The sequence below is a fragment of the Trachurus trachurus genome, assembly GCF_905171665.1.
Source record: "Trachurus trachurus genome assembly, chromosome: 9".
In the NCBI taxonomy this organism is placed as follows: Eukaryota; Metazoa; Chordata; class Actinopteri; order Carangiformes; family Carangidae; genus Trachurus; species Trachurus trachurus.
Window position 1 is genome coordinate 27778392 of NC_139895.1, and position 24393 is coordinate 27802784.

At 41.6% G+C, this 24393-nt stretch overlaps 2 protein-coding genes across 3 annotated transcripts; both read left to right on the forward strand.

Moving 5' to 3' along the window:
* Positions 1–383: 383 nt before the first annotated feature.
* Positions 384–4820, forward strand: cyp1d1 (cytochrome P450, family 1, subfamily D, polypeptide 1; the record flags this gene model as incomplete). The annotated part of the gene is made up of 7 exons (XM_083979345.1): positions 384–653; positions 730–1350; positions 2317–2440; positions 2591–2680; positions 4094–4217; positions 4299–4385; positions 4538–4820. 7 exons carry the CDS (start codon positions 384–386, stop codon positions 4818–4820), a joined length of 1599 nt encoding a protein of 532 aa, XP_083835471.1.
* A 14670-nt stretch (positions 4821–19490) lies between these two features.
* Positions 19491–24393, forward strand: anxa1a (annexin A1a). 2 transcript variants are annotated; one of them, XM_083979349.1, is made up of 12 exons: positions 19491–19649; positions 20335–20411; positions 21104–21194; positions 21478–21572; positions 21698–21811; positions 22084–22174; positions 22711–22790; positions 23433–23577; positions 23677–23772; positions 23877–23935; positions 24023–24145; positions 24295–24393. In XM_083979349.1, exons 2-12 carry the CDS (start codon positions 20352–20354, stop codon positions 24352–24354), a joined length of 1014 nt encoding a protein of 337 aa, XP_083835475.1. In that variant the 5' UTR covers positions 19491–19649; positions 20335–20351; the 3' UTR covers positions 24355–24393. The 2 variants fall into 2 exon arrangements, with proteins under 2 accessions (XP_083835475.1, XP_083835474.1); XM_083979348.1 differs by having other exon boundaries at positions 19515–19649; positions 20331–20411.

Below are 24393 nucleotides of genomic sequence, written 5' to 3' on the forward strand. Positions count from 1 at the left end.
GCAGCTGCTGAAAGGGACGTCCCGGACTGTCAGCTACTCTCACTACGGTCCTCAGGTTCAGACCTCAAAGTTGTGCCTGCTGAGGGATTCTGTCTCCGCTCTACTCTCTGCATCATCTGAGTCAGGTTCTCAGACTTTATTTTTTATTTTTTACACCAGAGTTACAGAGGGCACTGTATGGTGAGTTCTCCATATTTCCTTCTTTGATATTTGTTTATTTTATGTTGTTTTGTCAGGTTTTGTTTTCATTTGAGAAAATAAATCTTCTATATTCTATGATCTATATTTTAAAGACTGGTCACAGTTATTTGACAGAGACTCATTTCAAAGTGATCAAATTTTTTTTTTCTCTGTCTCAGTATTTGTGCAGTTTACTGGGCAAGATGAGACTGACGTTTGGGACTCTGCCCACCAAGGAGAGCCCTTGTGCTTCCTTATCTGGTGTCACTGTTGGTCTGTGTCTTCTCACCCTCCTCCTGATGGCCCTCAGGGGCCGAAAAAGCTACCATCACACCTCCCAACTGGACCAGACAAAATATCCCCCTCCTCCTGGCCCTACACCATGGCCCCTTGTTGGCAATCTGCTACAGATGGGGGACCAGATTCATCTTTCACTAACCCACTTGAGGCTCCAGTATGGTGATGTTTTCAAGGTATATATAATAAAGTGTAGATAATATTTGTGACAGGAGTAGTTTAATGAGTAGTTTGTTCATTCCTTCACAACAGATGCACCTGGGTTCTTTGACTGTGGTGGTCCTGAGTGGATACAACACCATCAGACAGGCGCTGGTTCGGCAGGGAGAAGCTTTTGCTGGGCGACCTGACCTTTTCACCTTTTCTGCTGTGGCCAACGGGAATAGCATGACCTTCAGTGAAAAGTATGGACCGGCCTGGATGCTCCACAAGAAACTGTGTAAGAATGCCCTCAGGTCTTTCTCCCAGGCTGAGCCCAGAGGGTCTGGAGCCACCTGCCTGCTGGAGGAGCAAGTCTGTGCTGAGGCCGCTGAGATGGTGCAGGTGATTCAGCAGCAGGCTGCTGCTCAAGGGGAAATGAGCCAAGATGTGACGGGTATAGATCCAGTGGTGCCCTTGGTTACCTCAGTGGCAAATGTTGTGTGTGCCCTCTGTTTTGGGAAAAGGTATGACTATAATGATAAGGAGTTTCTCACCATTGTCCAAATTAACAACGAGGTCCTGAGGATCTTTGCAGCCGGGAACCTGGCAGATTTTTTCCCTATGTTTCGCTACTTTCCAAGTCCATCTCTGAGGAAGATGGTCCAGCACATTCACAGGATGAATGGATTCATGGAGAGGAGCATCGAGGAACACATCAACACCTTTGATAAGGTATGGAGGCCAGTAGATACACATGTAGATGAGAGGATGATGCTATTGTTAAAGTAGTAGAAAAATACAAAAGGAAATGTGCAACTAGGGATGAAAATTGAGTGAATTGTTCTTTTGCATTATGGCACATGACTGTATTTGCAATACAAAATTTGCTTGCCAGGAACTTCTGACCAAGTACATTATGTATACATGCTATTTTGATATATTAAAGTCAAGGTATCACTTTATGTTTTTTATTTTGGTGTTAATATTGCACTATTGTTTGCCACCTGTAAAGGTAATGATATGAGCAAAGCACAATGTAAGGGTTGAACTTGTGACACACAGGAGGTTCTAGATATTTCAAAGAAATGAAAAAAAAAAGTTTTATGTCTACCAAGACCTGTATGCCATAAGCTTGAGTACAGCATAACAACAACTTATTATAATGACTTACCGATAACTGCTTTGATGTTTATTATCCTGAGATCAGCCAAACCATTGCTACAGTGACCACAAAATACAGACACAATATTTTCAGAAATGCCGTGTTGTGGATGGCGTGTCTGTAAGTGTTGTTTTCCTTTTTACAGTATGTCTGCCTCACTAATTTGCTGTCCACTGTTTAATCTGACATTGCACTCATGCAGTAGTAGCTGTGAGTGCAACTGCAGCCAAAAAAATAACAAACAAGTTCCCTGGGAGGGACCTTTGTTCTTGTGCAGAGTGGCTAAAATGTTCGCACGCACTCTAATTAGGAATTAGCAACCCACTCGAAGACACGCGTCGTACCGTAACTGATTACTGTCTCTGCCCTAATTATTGCTTTTAAAATAAATTTTAACCTATTTCTGCACAATCATAAATCACTCTATTGTTTATAAAGATAGTGTGATGCTTTAATCAGTTAAGAAAGACAGGACCACAGTCAAGTGTTCAATTTCCTGTCATGTTGTCTGTATGTGTTTGTGTGTGTGATCGCAGAACTGTATCCGGGACATTACAGATGCTCTGATTGCACTTTGCGAAGACAGGGAAGAAAACAAGGACACGTCTGTGCTCTCCAACTTCCAGATCATTCACACTGTCATAGACATCTTTGGAGCAGGTTAGACTCACTGGAGATCAGTGCTGTCTTACTTACCGGTATCTTATCATTGACAATAGATGATGCTGGTAATGGCCTTTAACTGACCATATTAATGAAGGGGATGAATCTCTTTTCACTGCAGTTCTGATGTTTGTTTTTTTCCTCAAGGATTTGACACCATCACAGCCGGTTTGCAGTGGAGCCTGCTGTACCTCATCAAGTTTCCTCACATCCAGGACAGAGTACACCAGGAGATAGGTCCTGTCTTATGTTTTGATTTGACAAATTTCTGCCCTTCAATATTACACAAAATGTGCCTTTTTTATTTATATACCAAGCTAAACTTTTATCAGAGAGACTGCCGCAAGGAACTGTGGTCAATTCATTGCCCACAGAGCATTACTGCACCACAGGAGAAAGAATTCATGCTATGCTGAACAGCGAGAGCCTGTCCAGGCTCAGATCTCATGAATGACTCATAGTTCAGAAATAGCAGATTGCTCGTTAATGATTTACACATCACTGATGAGAAAAGACTGGGCTGGTGGTTTGTTACTGATACAACAAAACTACTAACTTCAGAGAAGAGGGTGTTTCTTCACATGCAGCAGATCTAAATATCTGAGATATGACTCTATGGCCAGACTTATGCACCAAAAACAATTCAGAGTAAGAAGATGTTTTACAAGGACACAAACATGTCTCACAGATTTATTACCATCACGGGAGTAAGTAGACACATAGGATGTCTGTTAAGATGTATCAGTATTTCACATAATAAAGACCCAACAGCAGCCAACTAGAGTGCGCTTCCCGAACAGACAGAATCTGACAGCCACGAAAGAAACTCACAAAAGATCAGTCCAATTTGCTGATGCCAGAGCTACTTTTGAAGTGGGCTGACAGAACTGGTGCTGCTTGTTCGGAGGCACGTTGCATTTTCACAGAGAAAGAGACAGAGAGGGGGGGAGAGAGGGAGGGAGGGAGACACCAAGAAAAGGCAGGATGAATCAGAAAGAGAGGGAGGCACAAACAGCCAACCAGAAAAAGGTTAGAGAGTTGTTCCAGTCTGACACAAAGGCAGTAACACGCAAGGCATTGAACGCACATTGTCCTTCACATACTGACATACTGAATTAAACATAGATTTTTGTGCTCATAGATAGTTAATTGACTGAGAAACGTATAATCTATTGTTTACAGCAAATTCACAACTTTACCGGAAACTTTATGAGTGTACTTTATGTCATTTTGATTATCTGTGAAGTGCATGTGTGTTCAGGAAATGTTACAAACCCATCTCAGCCCTTCATCCCCCAATGAACTACTGTAGTTGCAGCTGAATTCACTGACAGGAAACATTTGAGTTGTTTCAAAGTCTAAATGAAAGCATGTAGTTTTAGTGGTTATATGAGAACCCCTTTAGTCTGAAGTAATTGGAGACCTCAGCTTTAAACTCTTACTTAACCTGCATCCCAACAGAGGGGCTAAAACACCTTCATTGTGTCTAGGTTTTATTGTGTTATTGACAGCTCCTCAAAGTTTCATGAATTAATTAATTCTCTTTTTGGTCCCTCAACAGACCCTCAAGGTCTGCAAGTTGTGATAACACCTCAGACTTAGTTCTGTATTAATATCTGATGGGTCAAGTGTGTTTTTCCCCTCTTGCAGATGACCACATCGGCTCAGCCAGACTGCCCAGGTTTTCAGATAAGCCCAAAATGCCATTCACAGAGGCATTCATCTATGAAGTGTTTCGTCATGCTTCCTACGTCCCTTTCACTATACCTCACTGGTAAGACAAAATGTTTATATACAATGAACTTCAGATTGTGTGATTGTTGTTGATGCAATTATCTCATTTCCTCTCTTTTAGTACAACAAGAAATACCACCCTGAATGGATATTTCATTCCCAAAGACACCTGTGTCTTCATTAACCAGTATCAAGTCAATCATGACATGTGGGTAGCCACCGGCAATCATTGTTATATTATGACTTTGAATTTGACTTATCAGTACTATGAGTGATATATGCTGATCTCTTTCAGCTCACAAGAATAGGTTTTCTTAATCTACGGCTTTAATGATTATTGTATTTCTCACAATGTCTCAGTGACCTTTGGGGTGACCCGGACACATTTCGCCCTGGACGCTTCCTGAGTCCATCAGGACTCCTCAACAAGGAGCTGACGGAGAAGGTTCTCATCTTTGGCATGGGGAAGAGACGCTGCCTCGGTGATGGTTTCGCGCGCTTAGAGATGTTTGTCTTCCTCACCACGCTGCTCCATGGGCTGCGGATTAAAAATGTTCCAGGACAGGAGCTGGATCTCAGCACTGATTTTGGACTGACGATGAAACCACGTCCATACAGGATCACCATCTCCTCGAGGTTTTAGATTCTCAAAAAACTCAAATGATTCTCTGTGGTGTTGATGTTTTGGAATATTACAATATAAATACTAATTATTATGTTCTTTAGCCATCGTCTTTGTCTAACCTTCCTACAGCACCTGTCATTACACTTAACATTGACTGGAGTTTGTGTTTTGGCAAATGGGGCTAAAACCAAACATAGCTACACATATGAACAACAAAAGGGAAATATACTGTATGTATAAATGTGTTTATAAGATATTAAAAAATAGATAGAAAGAGAATTGAATATGGACTAACTATCACTTTATTTTCTGGATAGGTAATTCAATGTACTTCTGTGGCTGTACTTTGAAAGCATCCCTCTGTCTTCTTGTCCCACCACATTAAAAATGAAACTATAGCTTGAAAACGACCCCTCATTAAAAGTCTTTATCATAAGTTATTAGTTACAGTTAAACACTGAGGAAGGGAGCGAGAGGGTGTTTCAGATTGGAGATCAGTGCTTCAGGCCTCAAACTGTGTTCATGCAGGGTTCATGCTCACTCTAGTTGGTCCTCGTCTCCCCTTCTGCGTTTCAACTTTTCTCCTATCCCCTTCTCATCTCTGAGATCCCTTTCATCTACTCATCCCCCTCATGTCCTCATCTTCTTCCTGTCTTTATCCCGCTGCCCTGGCTCCTCCTCCTCTTTTACTTGAGCTTTAGGGCAAACACTGCTGAGCTAACTCATCTGTCCCATCTCCAGTGGCTCTCAGAGGAATGACGCAAAAGTATATATTAAGACATTTTGAACCTCCTCCTCGTCTCCCATCAGTACTGTGACCTCCCACACACTCAGATTAGATACAGTTCCAGACATTTATGAGGGAAGTAAAGAGGACGGTGAAGTGTGAAATCAGGCAACTCTATTTTCACAAGCTGAACGTAAAGTAGCATGGTGATATGTGTTTTAGTTAAAAAATAAAATAGATAAGAATTTCTTAACTTTCACCAGTAAAAAGAGAGAGTGTGAAAGCTGTGTTCATGAAGTTATTCTCATTTTAAAACTTTTATCTATTCAGCATCAGCAAAGGTCTGAGTGCTCAAGTAATTTGTAGTGTGTAGTGTAGTGTTTATTTTACAGCCTTAAGTGTTTTAACTTGTTGTAACCTGCTACTCATATCCTTTCTTAACAGAACAAACTGACCTTACAAACTGAAACGATGAAACATGTATAGTGGCAGGCCATTTACACACATTATGCACAAGGCAACAGACATACAAACAAATTATATAACCACAACGTGTTTGTACAATCCTACTTTAAATTAACAAGGAACATTAACAAAACATCAGTAAGACATAATAACAAAAATCTAACAAGGAAAACACTGCCCTATCCCATGTAGCTGAAGGAACATGGAGGTACCCAACTGATAATTAATACCGTTTAAACAGGTCTGATAGAGCTGGGACTCCTTTTGATATCCAGACACCCAACTCCAGCAGAAATCCCCAGGAACTGGTAACTCAAAGAAAATTGTATTAACCAACTCATAAATACATTAACTGATACAGGAAGAAAACTAATTGTCTACACAACAAATAGATAACTATACTGTAAAAAAAAAAAAAAAAAAAAAAAATATCTATTAGACTCTAATAGATAAATTTTTTTTTTTTTTTTTACAGTTTTTTGTCACTCTAATAATTAGAGTGACAAAAAAGCTGCTATAATCAAGGCAAAGGCTCATGTTATCTATGTAAGTACATATACACTACCATTCTGACCTGTTGGTGACCTGTACAATTTGCTCTTCCAACTCTGAGTCTAAAACCTGTTTCCAGTTCAAACATGAATACCTCAAGTACCCATATATAACACACTTGCTGTTACTGTAATTAGCAAACAGAAAACAAGCAGATTTGCATGTTTGATGAGAAGAGTTGCAGGCCAGCAGCTGACAGGTGTATGGAGATACACAGCTTCACTAAGGGTTTTAATTAATGCAAAAAGAGGAACTTTTTTTTTCTTTTTTGCCAAAAACGTACATAATTTTGCTATGTCCTAAAACATGTCTTAAAGATCTTTGGTTTCTGATTTTTGACAATTCAAGTTGTGATGAACATCAGTTACTTCTGTGTTGGAGTTTATACCCTATGATGTGTTGATTTTATTTCATTAAATCCTATTTGGATAAAAGTAAAATATTATACATATATGATAACTCCTGGATTGGCATCAATAGCTTGCTATGCACTGACAGGTGCCATAGAGGGACAGTGAGCCTGCACTCATTAACTGTATTAAGGCATCATTCCCTGTTTTGCCGGTGGGTGGTCATGTATGCAACCCATTTACGGTGAATTGCTTTGTATGGACTGATTAACAAAACACACCAAGAGGATGAGACCTCAGCCCCCTCATCAACCCTGTTCCCTCTCCGTGTGCTCTCTGTAGCACTCTGTGTCTTTGTCCCTCACTTTGTTCTAGTCCACAGATCTCACAGTATGACTGAAACTATGGTCTTCATTAAAGAATAACAAATCATGGTGAACATGTGCTGAGTGGCCTCTGATCTAAAGCAGCCAACAAAACAAAGCACGCAAAGCTGGGAATCATGGCTCTAATGTGGCATAACAAAGACAAGCTACTTGTGGGGCCCGCAGTATAGATTAAAAATGCTGAACAATTAAGATAAGGTCCAAATGCAGACAAAGGGCAGCCTACTTATAGAAACTATTATCTCCCATCAGCACTGAAATGCCAACCTGGCTCAAACTGTTAAATCTGCTGTTTTAGTCTGAGCCAACAACCCAATCAACAGCTAAATAAATCTCTCTTTGACTCCTCTCAATTAAATACCTGCTCTCCTTACATGGATGTCTACATGAAATGGTTGTGTATTTTAAGGGATATAAAACCTTGGTGTACTTAATAATATAATAGTATAATAACAAAAAAAGAGAGAAATCAGTACATTTTCTTGCAAGCTTTGGCACCCATTTAAAAGTGTTTTAAACAGTTACCTTCTGTCATAAATCCCATAATAAGGTTTGCAATATCCTTTAACAGCACAGACACAGGTCATGGACTTACCATCTCAGGCTGTAATGGGGTACAAACTAAACGATCAACTGACTTCACATTTGCTAATTCAGTTACACATGGGCCCCTGTATTGTGAGGAAGCAGCAGTCATTAACAAACTGCACGCAATCCCCTGAATGCACTGTCAGTGCTCCTGTTGTGATGCCACCCCTCCCTTTCATGAGACCAAATATTCAAATCACTTAAAATACTCTAGATACAGGAATTATGCACAATGTGTTGTAAAGTCCAGTTCAAACATCCTCCTCTTCCACTGTCTGTCCTGACTTCAGCTTCATGATCACCTATCAGAAAAAGATGGGAACGTTAAACTGAAATAAAGTCGGTGTGACTGTTTCAATTTTTTTAGGTTCAATTCTAAATACAGATTCATTCATGTTTGTGACACTGTGACACTTACCTCTTTGAGCTGGGCAATCTCTTTGCTTTCCACATTCCTCTGAGCATTGTTTGTTATGGCTTTCGCTCTCGTTGCGTAACTGAAAGGTTTGGGAAGTTCAGGTGTTACACAGGAGATTGTTGGTATTTAAATAAATGATAATGATGCCTCTGTCACTCTGTGTTTGGTCTTACGTGAGAGACGTGAGAGTCTCATCAAGGTTGCACTCTGAAGGAGATACGTTTACGATCATAAGGGTTTTGGCATTGCCGCCCAGGGAGTCCTGCATCACCTGAGGGGACAAAAAAGATGAGTCAGGTTGGGCTGATCCAAAATGACCATAAGAAATCATAAAGTTCACTCACAACCGAATCAATATAGTTTGCTGTTTTTTTTAAAAATTATTATTACCTGTGTCAGCTTACTATTCCTGTATGGTACATGCGGCAGTTCGGCAGACAAGGCTGAGATCACATCACCCAGGGCACTCAGAGACTTGTTGATGGAGTTGGCCTCCTGTTGAGGAGTGAAGCATTTAAGGCTTTAAGAAACATCAGTCATCCTCACTATCACTTGTTGGGCCAGTCAAAACACGATATGCATGCATACCTTCAGTTGGTGGTCCTTGGCGCCGGTCTTGGCTGCTCGCTCACTGCCTGCCAGGTCCACAAGGCTCAGCTTCCCACTACTCACACTCCCATTGGTCTGGTTTCTGCTCTCCACCATGATGCCAACAATGAGATGGGAACGAGAACTCTCCACATTCATCTCTAGTGAAACATGCACCAATTACAGTAATTATATTAAATTTCAATTATATAAATTGCTGGTTATCGTTTAACTTGCCGATCATTTGCATTATATTTGTCATAAATTACTTATATTTTTAAAAATAATTTTCAAAATCGTTGCAGTTTGTATTTCAAATTACAATATGAATAGATCAATCAAATAATCATGTCTCATCCTATAATTGCAGCTATAGTCAAATTGTTAAGGATTAACGTGAAAGAAATATAAAAATATAAATATTATTGAAAATGTGATTTCTCCCCATCAGTCCTTACAGTGGACTACGTTTGTAATCGTTAATAATAAAGTAGTGGTTCTTGGTGGCTCTGATTGTGTATCAGTAAGCCATCAGGTGCATCCTGTACAGACTCAGATGACCAGCATGCACCTATAAACCAATGTTGCTGATTCAAATTTTGGCTGCTCTGCCACTCGTCGACCCAGTCCAGTAATGATGTACCTAGCCATCATATGACTGCAACTAATGCGATTAATCCAAACCATTTAGCAGGGCACTGTTTGAACTGGACGGCACGGCACATCACGGCACAGAGAACTCACTGGTGGCAGAGATGTGTCGGTTGGCGCAGGCCTGCTGGAACAGAGCATACAGCTCCTGGGCACTGGAAGCCTCCTTTGTCTCTGCTCCTTGGGCGAATACAACCCCCTTTCTGTTCCTCTTGATCTCCACCCGCCTGGCTTGCCCATGGGACTGGGGCTGTGCATGGGCCTCACCGGCCAGGCTCACAAAGAGGTCCTGCAGCCGGTCATTGTACAGTTCCAGCATATAGGCCGAAACCTGAGGTGGAAGCACAGAGGACATGGATGAGAGGGAGAGAGGGAGGGAGACAAGAGGAGAAGGATAATGTGACCTTCTTACCTTGAAGTCAAATTTGGAACTGTTTTCCTGTATGATCTCAAATATGGCATTAAAAGATCTAGGCATGATCCCGGGGTTCTTCTGTTCCTTGTCCCCCACCATGGTAAAGGTCTTCCCTGAGCCCGTCTGGCCGTATGCAAAGATACAGACGTTGTAGCCATCGATTGCTGACTGGATCAGTCTGTGGGGAGAATACTTCTAAGCTGACAACTTTCCAACATCTGTAGATTATCTGGAGGGCTTCATCAGAGTGTCACCCTACGTTACTTCAGTAACTTACTTCTGTCAATATGTTAATATATTGCATTGCTTCCTGATTTGGAAGCACGTCAATCCCTCTCACCTGTTGGTGTCCTGAAACAAGTCTTCCTGAGATGCTTCAGCGCTGAACACCTTGTCAAACTGAAATTCCCTTGGACCACGAGGCGTTTCCACGGTGACAGAGTAATCATCTATTTTATTTACAATGACTGCCCCACCCTGTGCAGCCTCATTTCGGTTCACTGGACGAACCCGACAAAACACTCGGATTTTACCTGTGGGAAAAAAAAAGTTGAAGGGTTATACTAAGAAGGCCTAACTTTTTACTTTCATACATAAACATTGAAAGCTGGCAAATGTGTAGGCCTACCTTTCATATCTTCCACCATATTGTAGTACTTCTTCCTCATTGCCCTTTCTGAATTGTAGTTCTCAATAATTTTCTTTTTCTCATCTTTAATTTGCTTCAGCTATAGAGAAAAGCATGACAACACACATGAGACAATAAAAAGCTTAAATTCCTGAATAATCCAAATCCAACACATAGTCAAGGTTTCGATACACAGGCACTGATGAAACCAATACATGTCCCAAACCATTATGATGCTGCAATGATTGTTACAACAGGAAATAATCAGTTTTACCATCAATGTCATGGTGGCAATGACACTGTTTTTAGTATCCTCAGCAGTTAAGGGGGATCACTAGGCCTGATAGACCAACCTGATCCTGCAGTAAGAGGAGCTGCTGACTGACACTCTTCACTCGCTCCGTGGTTTGGATTGTGCCTTGTCCGAGAACTTCCTCCAGTGCTGAGACTCCATCACAGTCTGAACAAAATAATACATTTAAACCACTGTTCAATTCAAGCATATTAAGGGACTGATTGCATGAGGGTGACAGATTTGAGCAAACTACATATTCAGGGCATTTAAGTAATTTACTAACCATTTGTAACTGGGCTCTCTCCATTTTTGATGCAGTATAAGGCCATTTGAGAGACCTCATACTCTCTCACTGTTTCTTGTAGTAAAGACAAACTTGACTTATATTCATCTGGCCTGACGGGTGGAAAATAAATCATTTTCATGATTGTTATTATTCAGACAAAAGGAATTTAAAAATTCTAATTTGTCTCAATTTAAAATTGATATCAGAAGCCATAGCAAATGTTCCCATAATATAACTTTTCATGGTCAGGGGTCTGATCCTCCTTGGCCTCTTGGGTTGTTTGTAAACGGCCCAATTTATCTCTGGCTTCAGCCAGAGCCAACCGATTCTCCTCAATCATCCGCTCCAAAACAGCTCTGGTCTCAGCCACTGCACTGCAGACTGCATGAGCCTTGAAACAAAACAAAGTCATGAAAGCAGGGTTCAGTGTTTACCACAGCAAAACAGAGACTACCTATCTAAAATAATTCACTATAGTTAACACACAGTTAAATTGCTGAGTAGCACCTTGTGTATGACAGTGGGAAGCAGTAGACTGCAGGGTGGTGGAGGGACAGGAGGGACAGGGCTTCTCTCTGCCTCCAGCAGGTCAGTGATCTCTCTCTCCCTCTGATACAAACTCTCCTTCAACTCCTCTAGACGGGCTTTAGCCCCCTCTAGTGGCGGATCTGACTCAGTGCAATCCTGCAAATTTAAGTGCAGCAAAAGGTTTGTATGCCTAAATCTATTACAAGAAACATACAGTATCTTGTCATGTATGACCATTAGGCCATGCATGCAATGGAGCTGACATCCCACTGATATCTGGGGAATTTGGAGGTCAAGGCAACACCTTGAACTCTTTGTTGTGTTCCTCAAACCACTCGTGCATCATTTTAATGTGTTATCGCAATGTAAAAGGTCACTGCCCTTTGAGAAAACACCATGAAGGAGTGTACAAATTTAAGTGGAGATAAATTTAAGGAGATAATTCATATCAGTGATCACAATGTCATGGCTGACTGATGTAAATTCAAACAATTTAATTTAACAATTAGTGTCTTATAATATAATATTACCATGTCTAAATATTCTCTCTCATAGGGTTTGATAGTTTTGCTTGTTGTATGTTGATATGTTTATAATCTACCATTGTGCAGACTGCCACGGTAACTAAATCCAACCCACCGCAGTTTGTTCTTGTCCTTTGTTCTCTGAGCTTTCACCTTCCTCTGTGTCTTCCTGCTGCCCCTGTGATGATACCATCAATATTTCTTGGACTTTCCCCACTTCCTGTCTGGCCATTTGCAGCTCCTGTAGTGCTGTCCAGAGCCACAGACCATTAACAGGGGTGTAATATAAAACTGTAACTCATGCATCTGAATGCATGCACAATGACTCACTGGAGGCCTGGTGGCTATGCAGGATATCCAGCCTGTTGGAGAACAGTTCCAGCATTTTGCTCTGAGAGAGAGAGAGCGAGAGAGAGAGAGAGAGAGAGAGAGAGAGAGAGAGGGAGAGAGAGAGAGAGAGAGAGAGAGAGAGAGAGAGAGAGAGAGAGAGAGAGAGAGAGAGAGAGAGAGAGATGATGTGGCCATATTTTTTTTCTGAAATATGGCCACAGGAGGGTGCTCAAGTTCAGAGGAACACATAAGAGCTCATGAAGACGTCTACCTTTTCTCTGTGCCACTGCAGCACCTCCTCTTTACTCCTCTTCCTCTCGCCTGTCAGCTCCTCCAGCAGATACTCATTCTGTGCAGTCAAGGCCTGCAGGAAGCAGGGCCAGGGAAGAAATACAAGAATGACTGATGTGTCACAAATACTGGGAGCAATTTGTGCACAAGCATGACAGATGGTTGGAGAGTTTGAGAGTGTTGTTGAACTTTATGAGCAGAGTAGAGAGAACAAAGTGTTCTATGAGAGCTGGAAACCTTGCAGGGGGATGGGCCAGAATTTTAGATAACATTGGTGAAAATAGGGCAGGAGTAGTTTTAAATAAAAGAGACGTTCAAGTAAGAGGCAGGAAGGAGAGATGGACAACACTGACCACCACTCTCCTCTCCCAGTCAGCATTCTTCTTCTCCACCTTCTCCTGGTAGACGTCCAGGATTCTACGCAAAGTGTTCAACTTGTTCTGGTGGTGAGATCTGATCTTCTGCACAGTCCATTCCTGATAAAACATATCCGTCATTTGCATTATTGTTATATTTTAGTGCGGGCACACGCATGCACACACGCGCACACCTGGGTCTCTCGTGCTGTGATCTGGAAGTTCTCCTCCAGCTCTCGCACCATGTCCAGGTGTCGTCTCTTCATTGCCTCCATGTCCCCAGCTATCTGTTTACAAACACATAGACCTCACATAAACAAAACAGAGACAGGATGCTGATGGGATGCCTTCCAGGGCCACGGCTGAAGCATCAGAGCAGACATGTGAGTGTGAGCAAGAACACAACACAGAGTCTGACAGTGTTTTCATTGTGTGGTCGCATGTTGCTGTTTATTTTATCTGATTTGGTGTTGGTATCCCTGGTAACCAGGGTGAGCTCAGATTCATACACGTTTTTCAGCATTCAAGTCGACAATGATATAAAACTGATTCTATTCTTATCATTAAAACATCCACTCATCCAACACTCATCACTTTACCTGTGTGATGCAGAGTTCAGCTGACTCGTAGGGGATGTAGACCTTGACGTCTTGTGATCTCTCAGCCTCTGGCGTCGCCTGATCCGCATCACTGCTGTCTGACAGCTGTGACTCCGATGAGCCTGCAGAAACAACAAGCTGCAAGTCACTATTCACAACCATTAAAGCCACAGTAAGTAGAAATATTCACTTTTCTAATCTCAACCACCACATCCTCTATTTATTTGAGGTATCTATTTCACCTCCACACACCATCATTATCCCCTTCTACAAAGAAGGGATGGAGAGTATAAATGTATTTACTCATGTACTGTGGTTAAATACAACTTTGAACTATTGTAAACTTATATGTGAATATTTCCACTACCTACTTCTACTTCTTCTATTTGACAGTTTACAGTACAGTAAGCTGTCAGCAATAAAGTGATAGAATACAATATATTTCAAGTGTTTGTGATGATGAACAACAATCAACAGTTTCATCCAAATAACATCTGGAGGCAGATTAATGATATGAAATATGATAAATGATTTTATGACCTAACCCTAACCCTGCTCTGCCTAAATGTCAACATAAAACAAACTCAACCAACTACAACAGTAACTGTGGACACACTGATTCAATGAAATATCAACCACAGGTGCCACACATACACGTACACACACTCTCTCTCTCATCCTTTCTCCTCTTCACCGGTTTACAGCACCTTGGTTCACCTCTTGCCTTGGGTGTTTCCTTCGTTCTGCGCCAATCCAGCGCCTGAAGGCATCCCACCTCCTCATCCACTGAGTCTTGTGGAGAACAACATCTTGAACAATGAAGCAAATGTTGGTAGACAGTTGAAATTGGCTCAGTGAAGAGTAAAAGTAAAAAAAAAGGAAAAGGAAGGAAGAAAAAGAAAGAAAAAGAGAAGAGCAAGAGTGACAGAAGGTCTGATGTTGCAACATCCTGTTGCAATGCCATGAATGTGCTATTTTATGATAAATCAGTTTTTGATTCGATTCGATTTTTTTATGGCCAGCAAAGTGTGTTATTTCTCTGTTGTTAATATCATGTACCCCAGAAGGCAAAAGAAAGAAAGGGAGGCCAAAAATGACATGGCGTAGGACTATAGAGAAGGAACTACAACAGCACCACCAGAGCTGGGGAACCATCGAGAAGATGGCCAAAGACAGACAGAAGTGGAGGGACTTTGTTGCTGCCCTATGCGCCATCCGGCGTAATGGGGATAAGTAAGTAAGTAAGTCATATCATGTGTTAAAATTATAGAGGTGCAATATTACACCGGTATTCCAGCAATCCACATTCCACCATGCTGCAGATGAGTAAAATAATTATTTTACATAATCAGAATTATAGTTGTGTTTAGATGAATGTTGGACTAATGAAATACTTTCATTGGGTGCTGGAACTAAAAATGACTCCGTCACATGTGTGTGGGAAATTGTTGCTTTCGATACTTAACTTGTGTTTGTGCACTTTATGATTAAATTGTACAATGTGTGATAATTTTATTGCAGCTTCAATATAACAGGGATGTGGTCATGACAAAAAGTAGAGCACATAAACTTCAGTATAACAGGTTAACAGTTTATTCATTAGATTTTAAACACGTTTTACATCTTCATCATTATGATTAGCAGCCAGTTTAATGTGAAGTTACATGTTCATTTCTGAAATATACATTCAAAATGTGGTTACTGTCAGTGATTCAGTTATTTATGAGGTTATATGAGTTGGGAAAGCAGCAATAGTTAGTCCCTGTTTAGTTTCATTTTCCATTCAATCCATCACTGTGTCCAGGTTTGTCTAAAATAAAGACACATTCCCTGTGAATATTTCACAACTCTCTGTTGCACACACGTGCCCAGCCCCCCATCTCCCCTCTTTGTTTCCTCATACAGGAATGTAGGCGTGCCATCATGCCGTTACCTTCCTCCCAGAAACACCTTTCAGTAGAAAAACAGAAATTATGTCAGGAATTACAGGGAAAAGTCGGGAGTATAAAAACACACAGGTTATCTGCTGCATGAGATTGAAAGCAGACAGAGGGTAAAAGGCTCAAAACAGAGCAGAGTTGAAATTTGCAACAGTGTGTCGTTTGGAGTTCAGCCTTTGTCAGATGAAAGGTTGAAACAGATAGAGCTACAGTTTAAGCTTTAGTGATTGCATTGATGTGTGTGTAGGAAAGAGTACACTGCTCTGACCTGCTGTACTGTTAAACTGAGCGCTGTGAGTCACTGGACAGGGCCTGTCTTCCTTTCGCTCCGGTACGCTGCCTGGTAAATCCTCCAGCGCCTGTGCTGCCACCGGGACCCGACCGGGCTGTGAGGACACCAGAGGGTCCTCGGCACAGACAGGCCTGTCAGTAGCCTCCCACGCACCTGTTAAGGAAATAAACTTTCAGATCAGGTATATGATGTAAAGAGGAAGCTTTGAAAAAAATAAGACCAAGGTATAAACTTTAAGAAAGCAAACAAGTGCTGCATATAGAGATGGATGGGTGTAGAGGCTGAGAGTAACAGATAGCTGCAGGTTAAACATCTGGGTAACATAATGTAGGCATGAATCCAGTCTTTTCCGAACACATGAAGAACCAACAGATCCCTGGATGTGGGCCACACAAAACACATCTGTATCTAGTTTTTCTGCCACAGCTGGAGTCACCACTGCCCAATGCTACTGTCCTCCAGGCCAAGTGTACACATAGTAGTCTATTAGTCTGTATGTTTTTATGTGCAGTGAATCTTGTTCTGGCTGGCCCTCGTATGCAGATCTCACACCAGTCCCTGCCAGGAACGGTGTGGTATGTTTGCTCTGATACACTCTCTGCTCCACTGCCTCACAACAGCAGCGGCCAAGCAGCTGAAATATTTAAGCCTCGTCTAACTTCACCTGTCCACCTGCTTCACATTTATCACCCAGAGCAGCTTCCACCTCAACGTATAATCTGATATCCAGATCCAGAAATGAAACCAGGCACATCATTACCACCCTAAAGATGAGCATATCATTGATATGAATTGTTAGTTGTAGATGTCCGGCACACTCACGTTGCTTGCCTGCAGGAGCCACAGAGTGATGTCGCCCGACTTTCTTTCCCAGGAAGGTCAGTGAATAGGATCCACTCTCAGCTCCAAAAAGGTTCACATACATTGTGTATACAAGTGTGGGTTGGCTGTCACTAATTTTCTTGCATTAGCTCTGTATATCTGTCCAAAATCTGTGGAGAAAAGATAGTTAATATTGTTGTAAAGCCAGAGAGATCAAAGATAAATGAAAATTTGTAATTTATATGCAACTGAAAATCCCAAAATATTTCAATCTGCATCATGAACTCTTCTTCAACCCCCAAACTATTTGCAGATGTCAAAAGGCTCACACAGCAGATTCACTCAGGGAGTGTAATCCTTTTGTCAGCCTCTCCGAGCTACTATAAGCTACAAGCTTCAGCACAGGAAAAACTGAAAATCCCAAAGTTTAATTTGTGGGTTTATTCTCAGTTTCCTTGATGTCATGGTGCTCTATAAGAACAAATCTCACATCTCACTCAGCAAGAGCTGGAACGATGCCAGTTCTTTTGTTAAGTAAAGTGATATCAAGATTTCAATTTACTTCAAAATGAGTGATACTGTCATGAAACTGATGTATAAAATGTAAAATACACACTGAATGAATTAATCAGAAAACACAATTATCTAAAAAATAAAAAATAAAAAAAGAAGAAGAAGAAAAAAAAAAGTAGAAAACATGACAAACCTGAATAGATGAAAATGAAATAAAGATTTTAAAAACGCTTGACGCTAAAAGGACTACCTGGTCTCAGAGCTGATCAGATCCCGTCAGTGCGCTTCAGTGAGGTTTGGGTGCTGGGACAGTGCGAGTGCAAGGACATGGCGATCCTGATCTCTAGGGGAACCAAACTCTCAACAGTGTTTAAATATTAAACCTGCAGAGATGGAGTTTCACCAGGTACTGGCTGAAACCCCACAGAGCCTGCTGGTAAAAAGATGCCCCAAACAGTCCTCAGGTTTCCCATGTGTAAGATTGAGATTGTAACTGGAAGCTGCCTCATACACATCGACACACACGTACAGCTCATACACACACTCATTTCACACAATCTCGTCTTGTTTCCTCAATTGTTTTGGATACAAGGAACGAGCCAGGAATGGGTTCACCTACATTCACTGAGGAGTATTAGGAAAGTGTCATATGCAGTTTGTCGTGACAGTGAAAACCTCTGAAAGAGGTGATAAAAAAAAAAAAAAAAAATCAATTTCATGGTAATAAAGGTATTGTTATTCTTGGCCAGGCTGTTGAGGATTTCCTTTCATTTTTAAACCCACAGACTCATTTGGAACATTTGGACCACAGCTTGAGCATCTGTTTAACACACCTGGCTTAAAGATAAATCTACCCATGATGCCACTTTAATGAAAATTCAGCTTTGCCCCACCTTCCTTTTGCACAATCCAAGCCCTGCCCTGCCCTGACCATATTCCCTCGTGGCTGTGTGGTGTCACTTTGTCAAATATACAACTTCAACAAATAATAATAATAATAATAATAATAATAATAATAATAATAATAATAATAATAATAATAACAATACACTACGCCCAGTAGGAAGATTCACCTTTCTGCTGTACCACAGACAGGCATTTGATAGATTAAAGTGTTTATTGATTCACAAAGAGCCTGTTAGGTCTTGATTGTTCAGACAACTTCTTACATTGTGATGACTTTGTAATGTCGTCATCATTTAAATGTATCATGTTATTTTAAGGGGTGTGAATGTACAATCCCTCTGTTGAGGCATGCAGCCTGCAGGTAGCATCAGGCCTTGGCTGTGGTGTCATGACAACATACCACACCTTAAAGACACTCATTACCTCATCACACCATCGACAGACTCTTCTGGGGGACAGTGAGTTGATCTTTGTTCGCTTGCCCCTGTTGAGCTGAGGTCAGAGGTCCCACACAAAGCTGTGGACCCACTGGATCCCAGCAGTGAAGACATTACCTGTGCCAGAAGCAATGTGGTATGTGCTGATGCACTGTCCGCCCCACCGCTTCACAGCGATGACAGCCAAGCTGTGTAACAATTGTGTGTCCACACAGAGCCCTAAACACCACACAAATGAAGTTTTGGTTAATGGTTTTTATAGAGTTTAAGAGTTAAATTCACTTCCATCCACCAGACACATAAAGCAAACCAGATGGGTCACAGATTCGGAGTGGTGGAGCTATATCAAGAAATATACTCAAGTTTTCATTTAATAAAATAAACAAAAATCACATAGCCTGTATTCATGAAAAGACACATAATTTTACAACAAAAAAACTTTTATGTAAATTATTCAAATGTTAAAAATAAAAACTTGAGGGAATAGCAACAAATTCAAACGTACAAAAACAGAATATAGGCCTAGTTACGACTGAAAATAAATGTGAAGCGGGCACTTCATTAAAACCAGAAGAAGTTCAATAAAGTGTCATCTCTCAGTACTTCCTCAGTCACAGACGCAATCTCAGTGATTTTACACGTGATATCAATTTTTATGAGAGATTGCGACCTGGCACTTGGTCAGCGCGTGTTTTCAGGTCAGCAGCATGACTGGTAGAAATGTGCCGGAGGTGGAGGAAGCAGCTGCGGCTGCTGCTGCTGCTGCTGCTGCTGATGTGGGTTCTTACGCACGGCGTCGCCCTCTGTGGCAGGCAGTGGTTCAATCCAATGGGAGCTGTGCAGGGTAGGATGGGCTGGACCCGTTACTAGGTGGGGTTTATCATGGGTATAAATATACTCCCTCTGTCCCTACAACGCCCCTGGAAACTTAGACAAACTTCTTCTCTCTAAAGCCTCACGGTAAGTCTGTCTGCTTCCATAAAAATCTAACACCACTTCTCCAGCCTGTAGTTTGAGACTAAGATGAAGTCCAGCGTTAGGTTAGGGACTTTAAATCTTCTCTTCCTCAAGGTGTTGGTGCAACAAATGAAGGGTGTGGCTGGGAAATAGCGGTGACATTACTTTTTTGATTTACGCATGTGGCGCAAGTTGAGTGTTGACCGGGTTGAAGTATGCAGCAAAGCTGTCTCTCAGCACCAGTATTGACACCTACAAAAGAATATGTGTGTGCTACTCTACAATGAACTGTGTGCCCGTCACGGAGTTTTATGTGGGTGTGGCCAGGCAGCTTCCACATGTTTGACATTATGGAAAAAACCACCACATAAATCTACAGTAAATATGCAGAGAGTTTACTCTTGAGGAGTGGATATGGGAAAACAAACAGAGTTTCAATTTTTTATCTTGTGCTAACTCATTGTGAGAACTGGTGAGAGACTAGTAGCCTACTCAAAGTAGAAATAAAAGAGTGAGTTTTTTTTTAAATACCATGTACTGTTACCACAGACCACAGACTTGCAGATTACTTTCTAAACAAAACATTTCATGCTACATTAGGTGTTTATATTTGGATCCAGTCAGTGATGACATCTACTTCTCTTCTCTTCTCTTCTCTTCTCTTCTCTTCTCTTCTCTTCTCAGACAGACTCCAGCAGTCCCACCATGTCTTTCATCCAAGCCTTCATGCAGCAGACCGTCTATCTGGGCATGCCCGATGACTCAGTACGTAACGCTGTTGTTCTGTTTCAGTTGCTAAGGCCAACCACCCTGGTTTTTCCTTTTTTTCCCATCCTGTGGTATGCTCGTGGAAAAAATTCATCAGGCGTTTAGAGTTTACAGCGAGGGAAGGAGACGAGTGCAGAGGGTGTTGAGAAAAGAATGAATGAGTGGGAAGTTAAAGGGCTGATAGGGGGAAAGAAAAGGGAGTGGAGCAGAGAGATAAGATATAATAATAAGAGATAAGTATTATTAAAGTGAAAGGTAGTTAGGATGATAAAAACTATGTCCAAAGATGACCATACTTAGTGCTGTGAGTGTGTGACTCATGGCGGCAGGAATTTTCACCCCTCCCTTTATAAACTCTGCAAACAGAACAAAATGCTACTTCTGCTTTCCCTGATTTCTTAAAGTGAACCACGGCAAAAGTTGCACAATGTGAGCCTGCATGATCTCAGTCTGTGCCTCTTTGCTCTTCTGTTCATGTCAGCCCAACAGCGGTGTGTGCACAAGCATTATAAAGGGCACTGTTATGGTATTTGAAAGCATAGAGGTGTGGGGGCAGAGACAGACAGGGCAGTACCAACAGGACAGATAGAATCTGCCACAAGTGTCTTTATATCTCTGGTATGACGAAAGATAGAGGATGTAGAAGTCACGCATTTACAAGACATAATAATCTGTGTTGTGTCACTCAGGTCCTGAAGAACGAGGGAACAGTGACAGCAGCACCCAATTTCAGCCCCAATGGAGATGCAGGGGTCTTGGAAAAGGCCATCAAAACGAAAGGTGAACTGAAAACATGCACAGGGAAGCTTTGGAGCGTGTGTGAACATGCTCTGTATTTGCAATGCGTGTTTCCTTTAAATATGAAGGGCTAGTTTCTGTGAGAGTAACATTAACACCCTCTGCTGGCCATCATGCATCACTGGTACCAACAGTGCTGTTGACTGCCTGTTGTATGGAAAGTTACCTCACATCTCTATGTGAGCTCTCACACTGGATCATCAAAGCTGGATTATATTTTTTACTCTGTCGTACAGATGCAGAATAACCATCTTTCTCTTTGCAGGTGTGGATGAGAACACCATTATTGAAATTCTGGTGAAGCGGAGCAACACGCAGAGACAGCAGATCAAAGAGGCTTACCAGCAAGCCAGTGGCAAGGTAAAGACAATTACACACAGATTTTCGTACCAAAAAATTAAAATTAGTATAAAAATAGCAAAAGTACAGTTATGCACATGATCACATGCCCTCAAACATTTGCAATGGTTGCTGTTTCTTCACAGCCTCTGGAAGCAGCACTGAAGAGCGCTCTGAAGGGAGACCTGGAGGATGTGGTGCTGGCTCTGCTGAAAACACCCTCCCAGTACGATGCCCATCTGCTGAAACAGGCTATGAAGGTGCACAAACACACCCATAGAGACAGTTTTACTTAAAATTAACTTTGATATAAACAGACTGCACAAAGCAGGATGTGAACACATCTATGGAAACTGTTTTGACCTCAACATCACCTGTTATTTTTGGTGCAGGCCGATATCCGGCCACTTCCACATATTCTTGTATCATTTCCTTAACAGTAAGCCAGCGTTGTGTTTTGTTTGAGCTTGACTGGTGAGGCATAAGTGGTCTTTCCCAGCCCCATCTAATTATCCATTCATCCTTGTCTCAGGGACTGGGCACAGATGAGGACACCCTGATAGAGATTTTGGCATCCCGGACCAACAGAGAGATCCTGGATATCAAGAAAGCCTACAAGGAGGGTAAGTGCCAACAAATGTTAACATTTTGGCCAATTGGCCCATTGCCATAATCCCTATAGAGTAAGTTCATCACCTTTAATTGTCGGTGCAAGCTATTTTTAGAATGACTGAGCAGAGCCGTGAGCTGCTCAGAGCTACGCTACGGAGGCTAATGGGGTTTCCCTCATCAAACTCATCAAATCCACAATCCAACAACTCCAAAACGCTCTTGTGGACAAGTTGTGACCTGCACATTCACCACACTATGAGATAATAACAGAACGTTACGAGACATAGTCGTTTTCAAAGCAAATGCAGAGACTGTTGCCGAAATACTGCCCCTGACGTAAATGCGTATCAGCGGTTTTGCATGAATTTACCTAGGAAACAACTCTGTCTCGTAACGTTCTGGCCTTATTATAATAAATAGAAGTGAGAGAACATATGAAAGTGGGAAGTTACAGCCTCTGGATAGTTTACACATCAGAGATGGACACACTGAAACACAGTTTTCTCATTTTAAACATGAATGGTCCTGTTGTGATTTCTTTACCTAGACTACAAGAAGGACCTGGAGGATGAAATTAAGTCTGACACCAGTGGGGACTTCAAGGCTGCCCTCATTGCCCTCTGCAAGGTACGTGTGAGCTTCCACATCCGCTGTCTCTCTCATACTGTGTGTCTCGTTCTGTTTTTAATACAGCATTTTTTAAAGATGCATCCAGCAATGATGACACAACAACAAAAGTGACTAGACAGTTATTTTGTCATGCTACTTGGATGCCCCCAAGCTCTGAGGCAACATACCACTCCCTCCTGCAGCTGCTAGAGTGACACTGGTTTATTAAAAATAAACAGTCCCACTCCCTCAACGCACATGCACACATTCTTTCTTTGTGGGAACTCTTTGTCAACTTTCTACACAATCTGTGGGAAAGATCATTATTTGTTAGGCAATATACCTATACCTCTCGTTCAGTTTTCGTGCACAAAAAATGTAGAAAAATGTGTTCTTGAAGCATTCCAGCGCCCAGGATACAGGTATTTTATTTTATTATTTAGTGTCTCTGAAATAGGGAGATGATATCACAGGCCTTAACTGACTTGCACAACATGGATCTTTTGTATTTATCATTATCTCACTCCATTCACGTTAAGATGCTGCCTATGAGATTTTGCTTCATAATCATGTCACACAGTCAAATAAAACACGTAAAATGCTTTGGTCATCCTTGCCTTGGTCAGTACAGTGATGTTTGTGTGTCTGTGTGTGTCACAGGCCGGCAGGACTGAAGGAGTCTCTGAGCAGCTGATTGATAGTGATGCCAGGGCTCTGTATGAGGCTGGAGAGGGGAGGAAGGGCAAGGACTGCTCTGCCTTCATTGAAATCCTCACCACCAGGAGTGCCTGTCATCTTCGTAAAGGTCAGCTGTCTTACTGCCTCATTAAGTAACATCTGATGTTTTTCCTGTTTGTTTGTTCCTGTCACATCTAACACTCCTCCACAACATCCTCTCCTTCAGTATTTGACAGGTACTCAAAGTACAGCAAAGTGGATGTGGCCAAAGCCATCGACCTGGAGATGAAGGGAGACATTGAGAGTTGTCTCACTGCAGTAGGTAAAGGCACAAATAGCTACTCTAACATTATTACCTGAGAATTCATTCATCCAATAATTTATACATGGACTTGATTTAAACTTTTTTTTTTTAACCGACAATAGTGAAGTGTGCTGGAAGCAGGTCTGCATTCTTTGCAGAGAAGCTCTACTTGGCCATGAAGGTACAGTATATGGCCCACTACTCAGAAAATAAATAGATAAGATAGAATAGATACACCTTTCCTGACTGACTCTTTTCTGGCCTTTAGGGTAAAGGTACCCGTAAAAATATCCTGACCCGCATCATGGTGAGCCGCTCTGAAATCGACATGAAACGGATCAAGGACGAGTACAAGAAGAACTACGGCAAAACACTCTACCAGGAAATCCTGGTGAGCAAATATTTTACCACAGATTATGACAATAAACCCTTTCTCAATGTTAGCATTGGTCAGAACTGTTTTTGGTATAGCCTACATACATAGAGTCACAAAACAAGAGAAAGGTGCAGCTGCTTACTGACTGTCTTTCTTTCCCTCAGGATGACACTAAGGGAGACTACGAGAAGATTCTGCTCGCTCTGTGTGGCAGTGAAAACTAAAAGCCATCAATGATATCAAAGCTCATGTGACCAAAGATC

What these genes read in the sequence shown, in the direction of transcription:
- anxa1a (XM_083979349.1), top strand. Translation starts at nt 20,352, where the DNA reads ATGTCTTTCATCCAAGCCTTCATGCAGCAGACCGTCTATCTGGGCATG. An exon ending in ACCAGCAAGCCAGTGGCAAG is followed by an intron (nt 21,573 to 21,697) that starts GTAAAGACAATT and finishes GTTTCTTCACAG; the next exon opens with CCTCTGGAAGCAGCACTGAA. An exon ending in CACTCTACCAGGAAATCCTG is followed by an intron (nt 24,146 to 24,294) that starts GTGAGCAAATAT and finishes TCTTTCCCTCAG; the next exon opens with GATGACACTAAGGGAGACTA.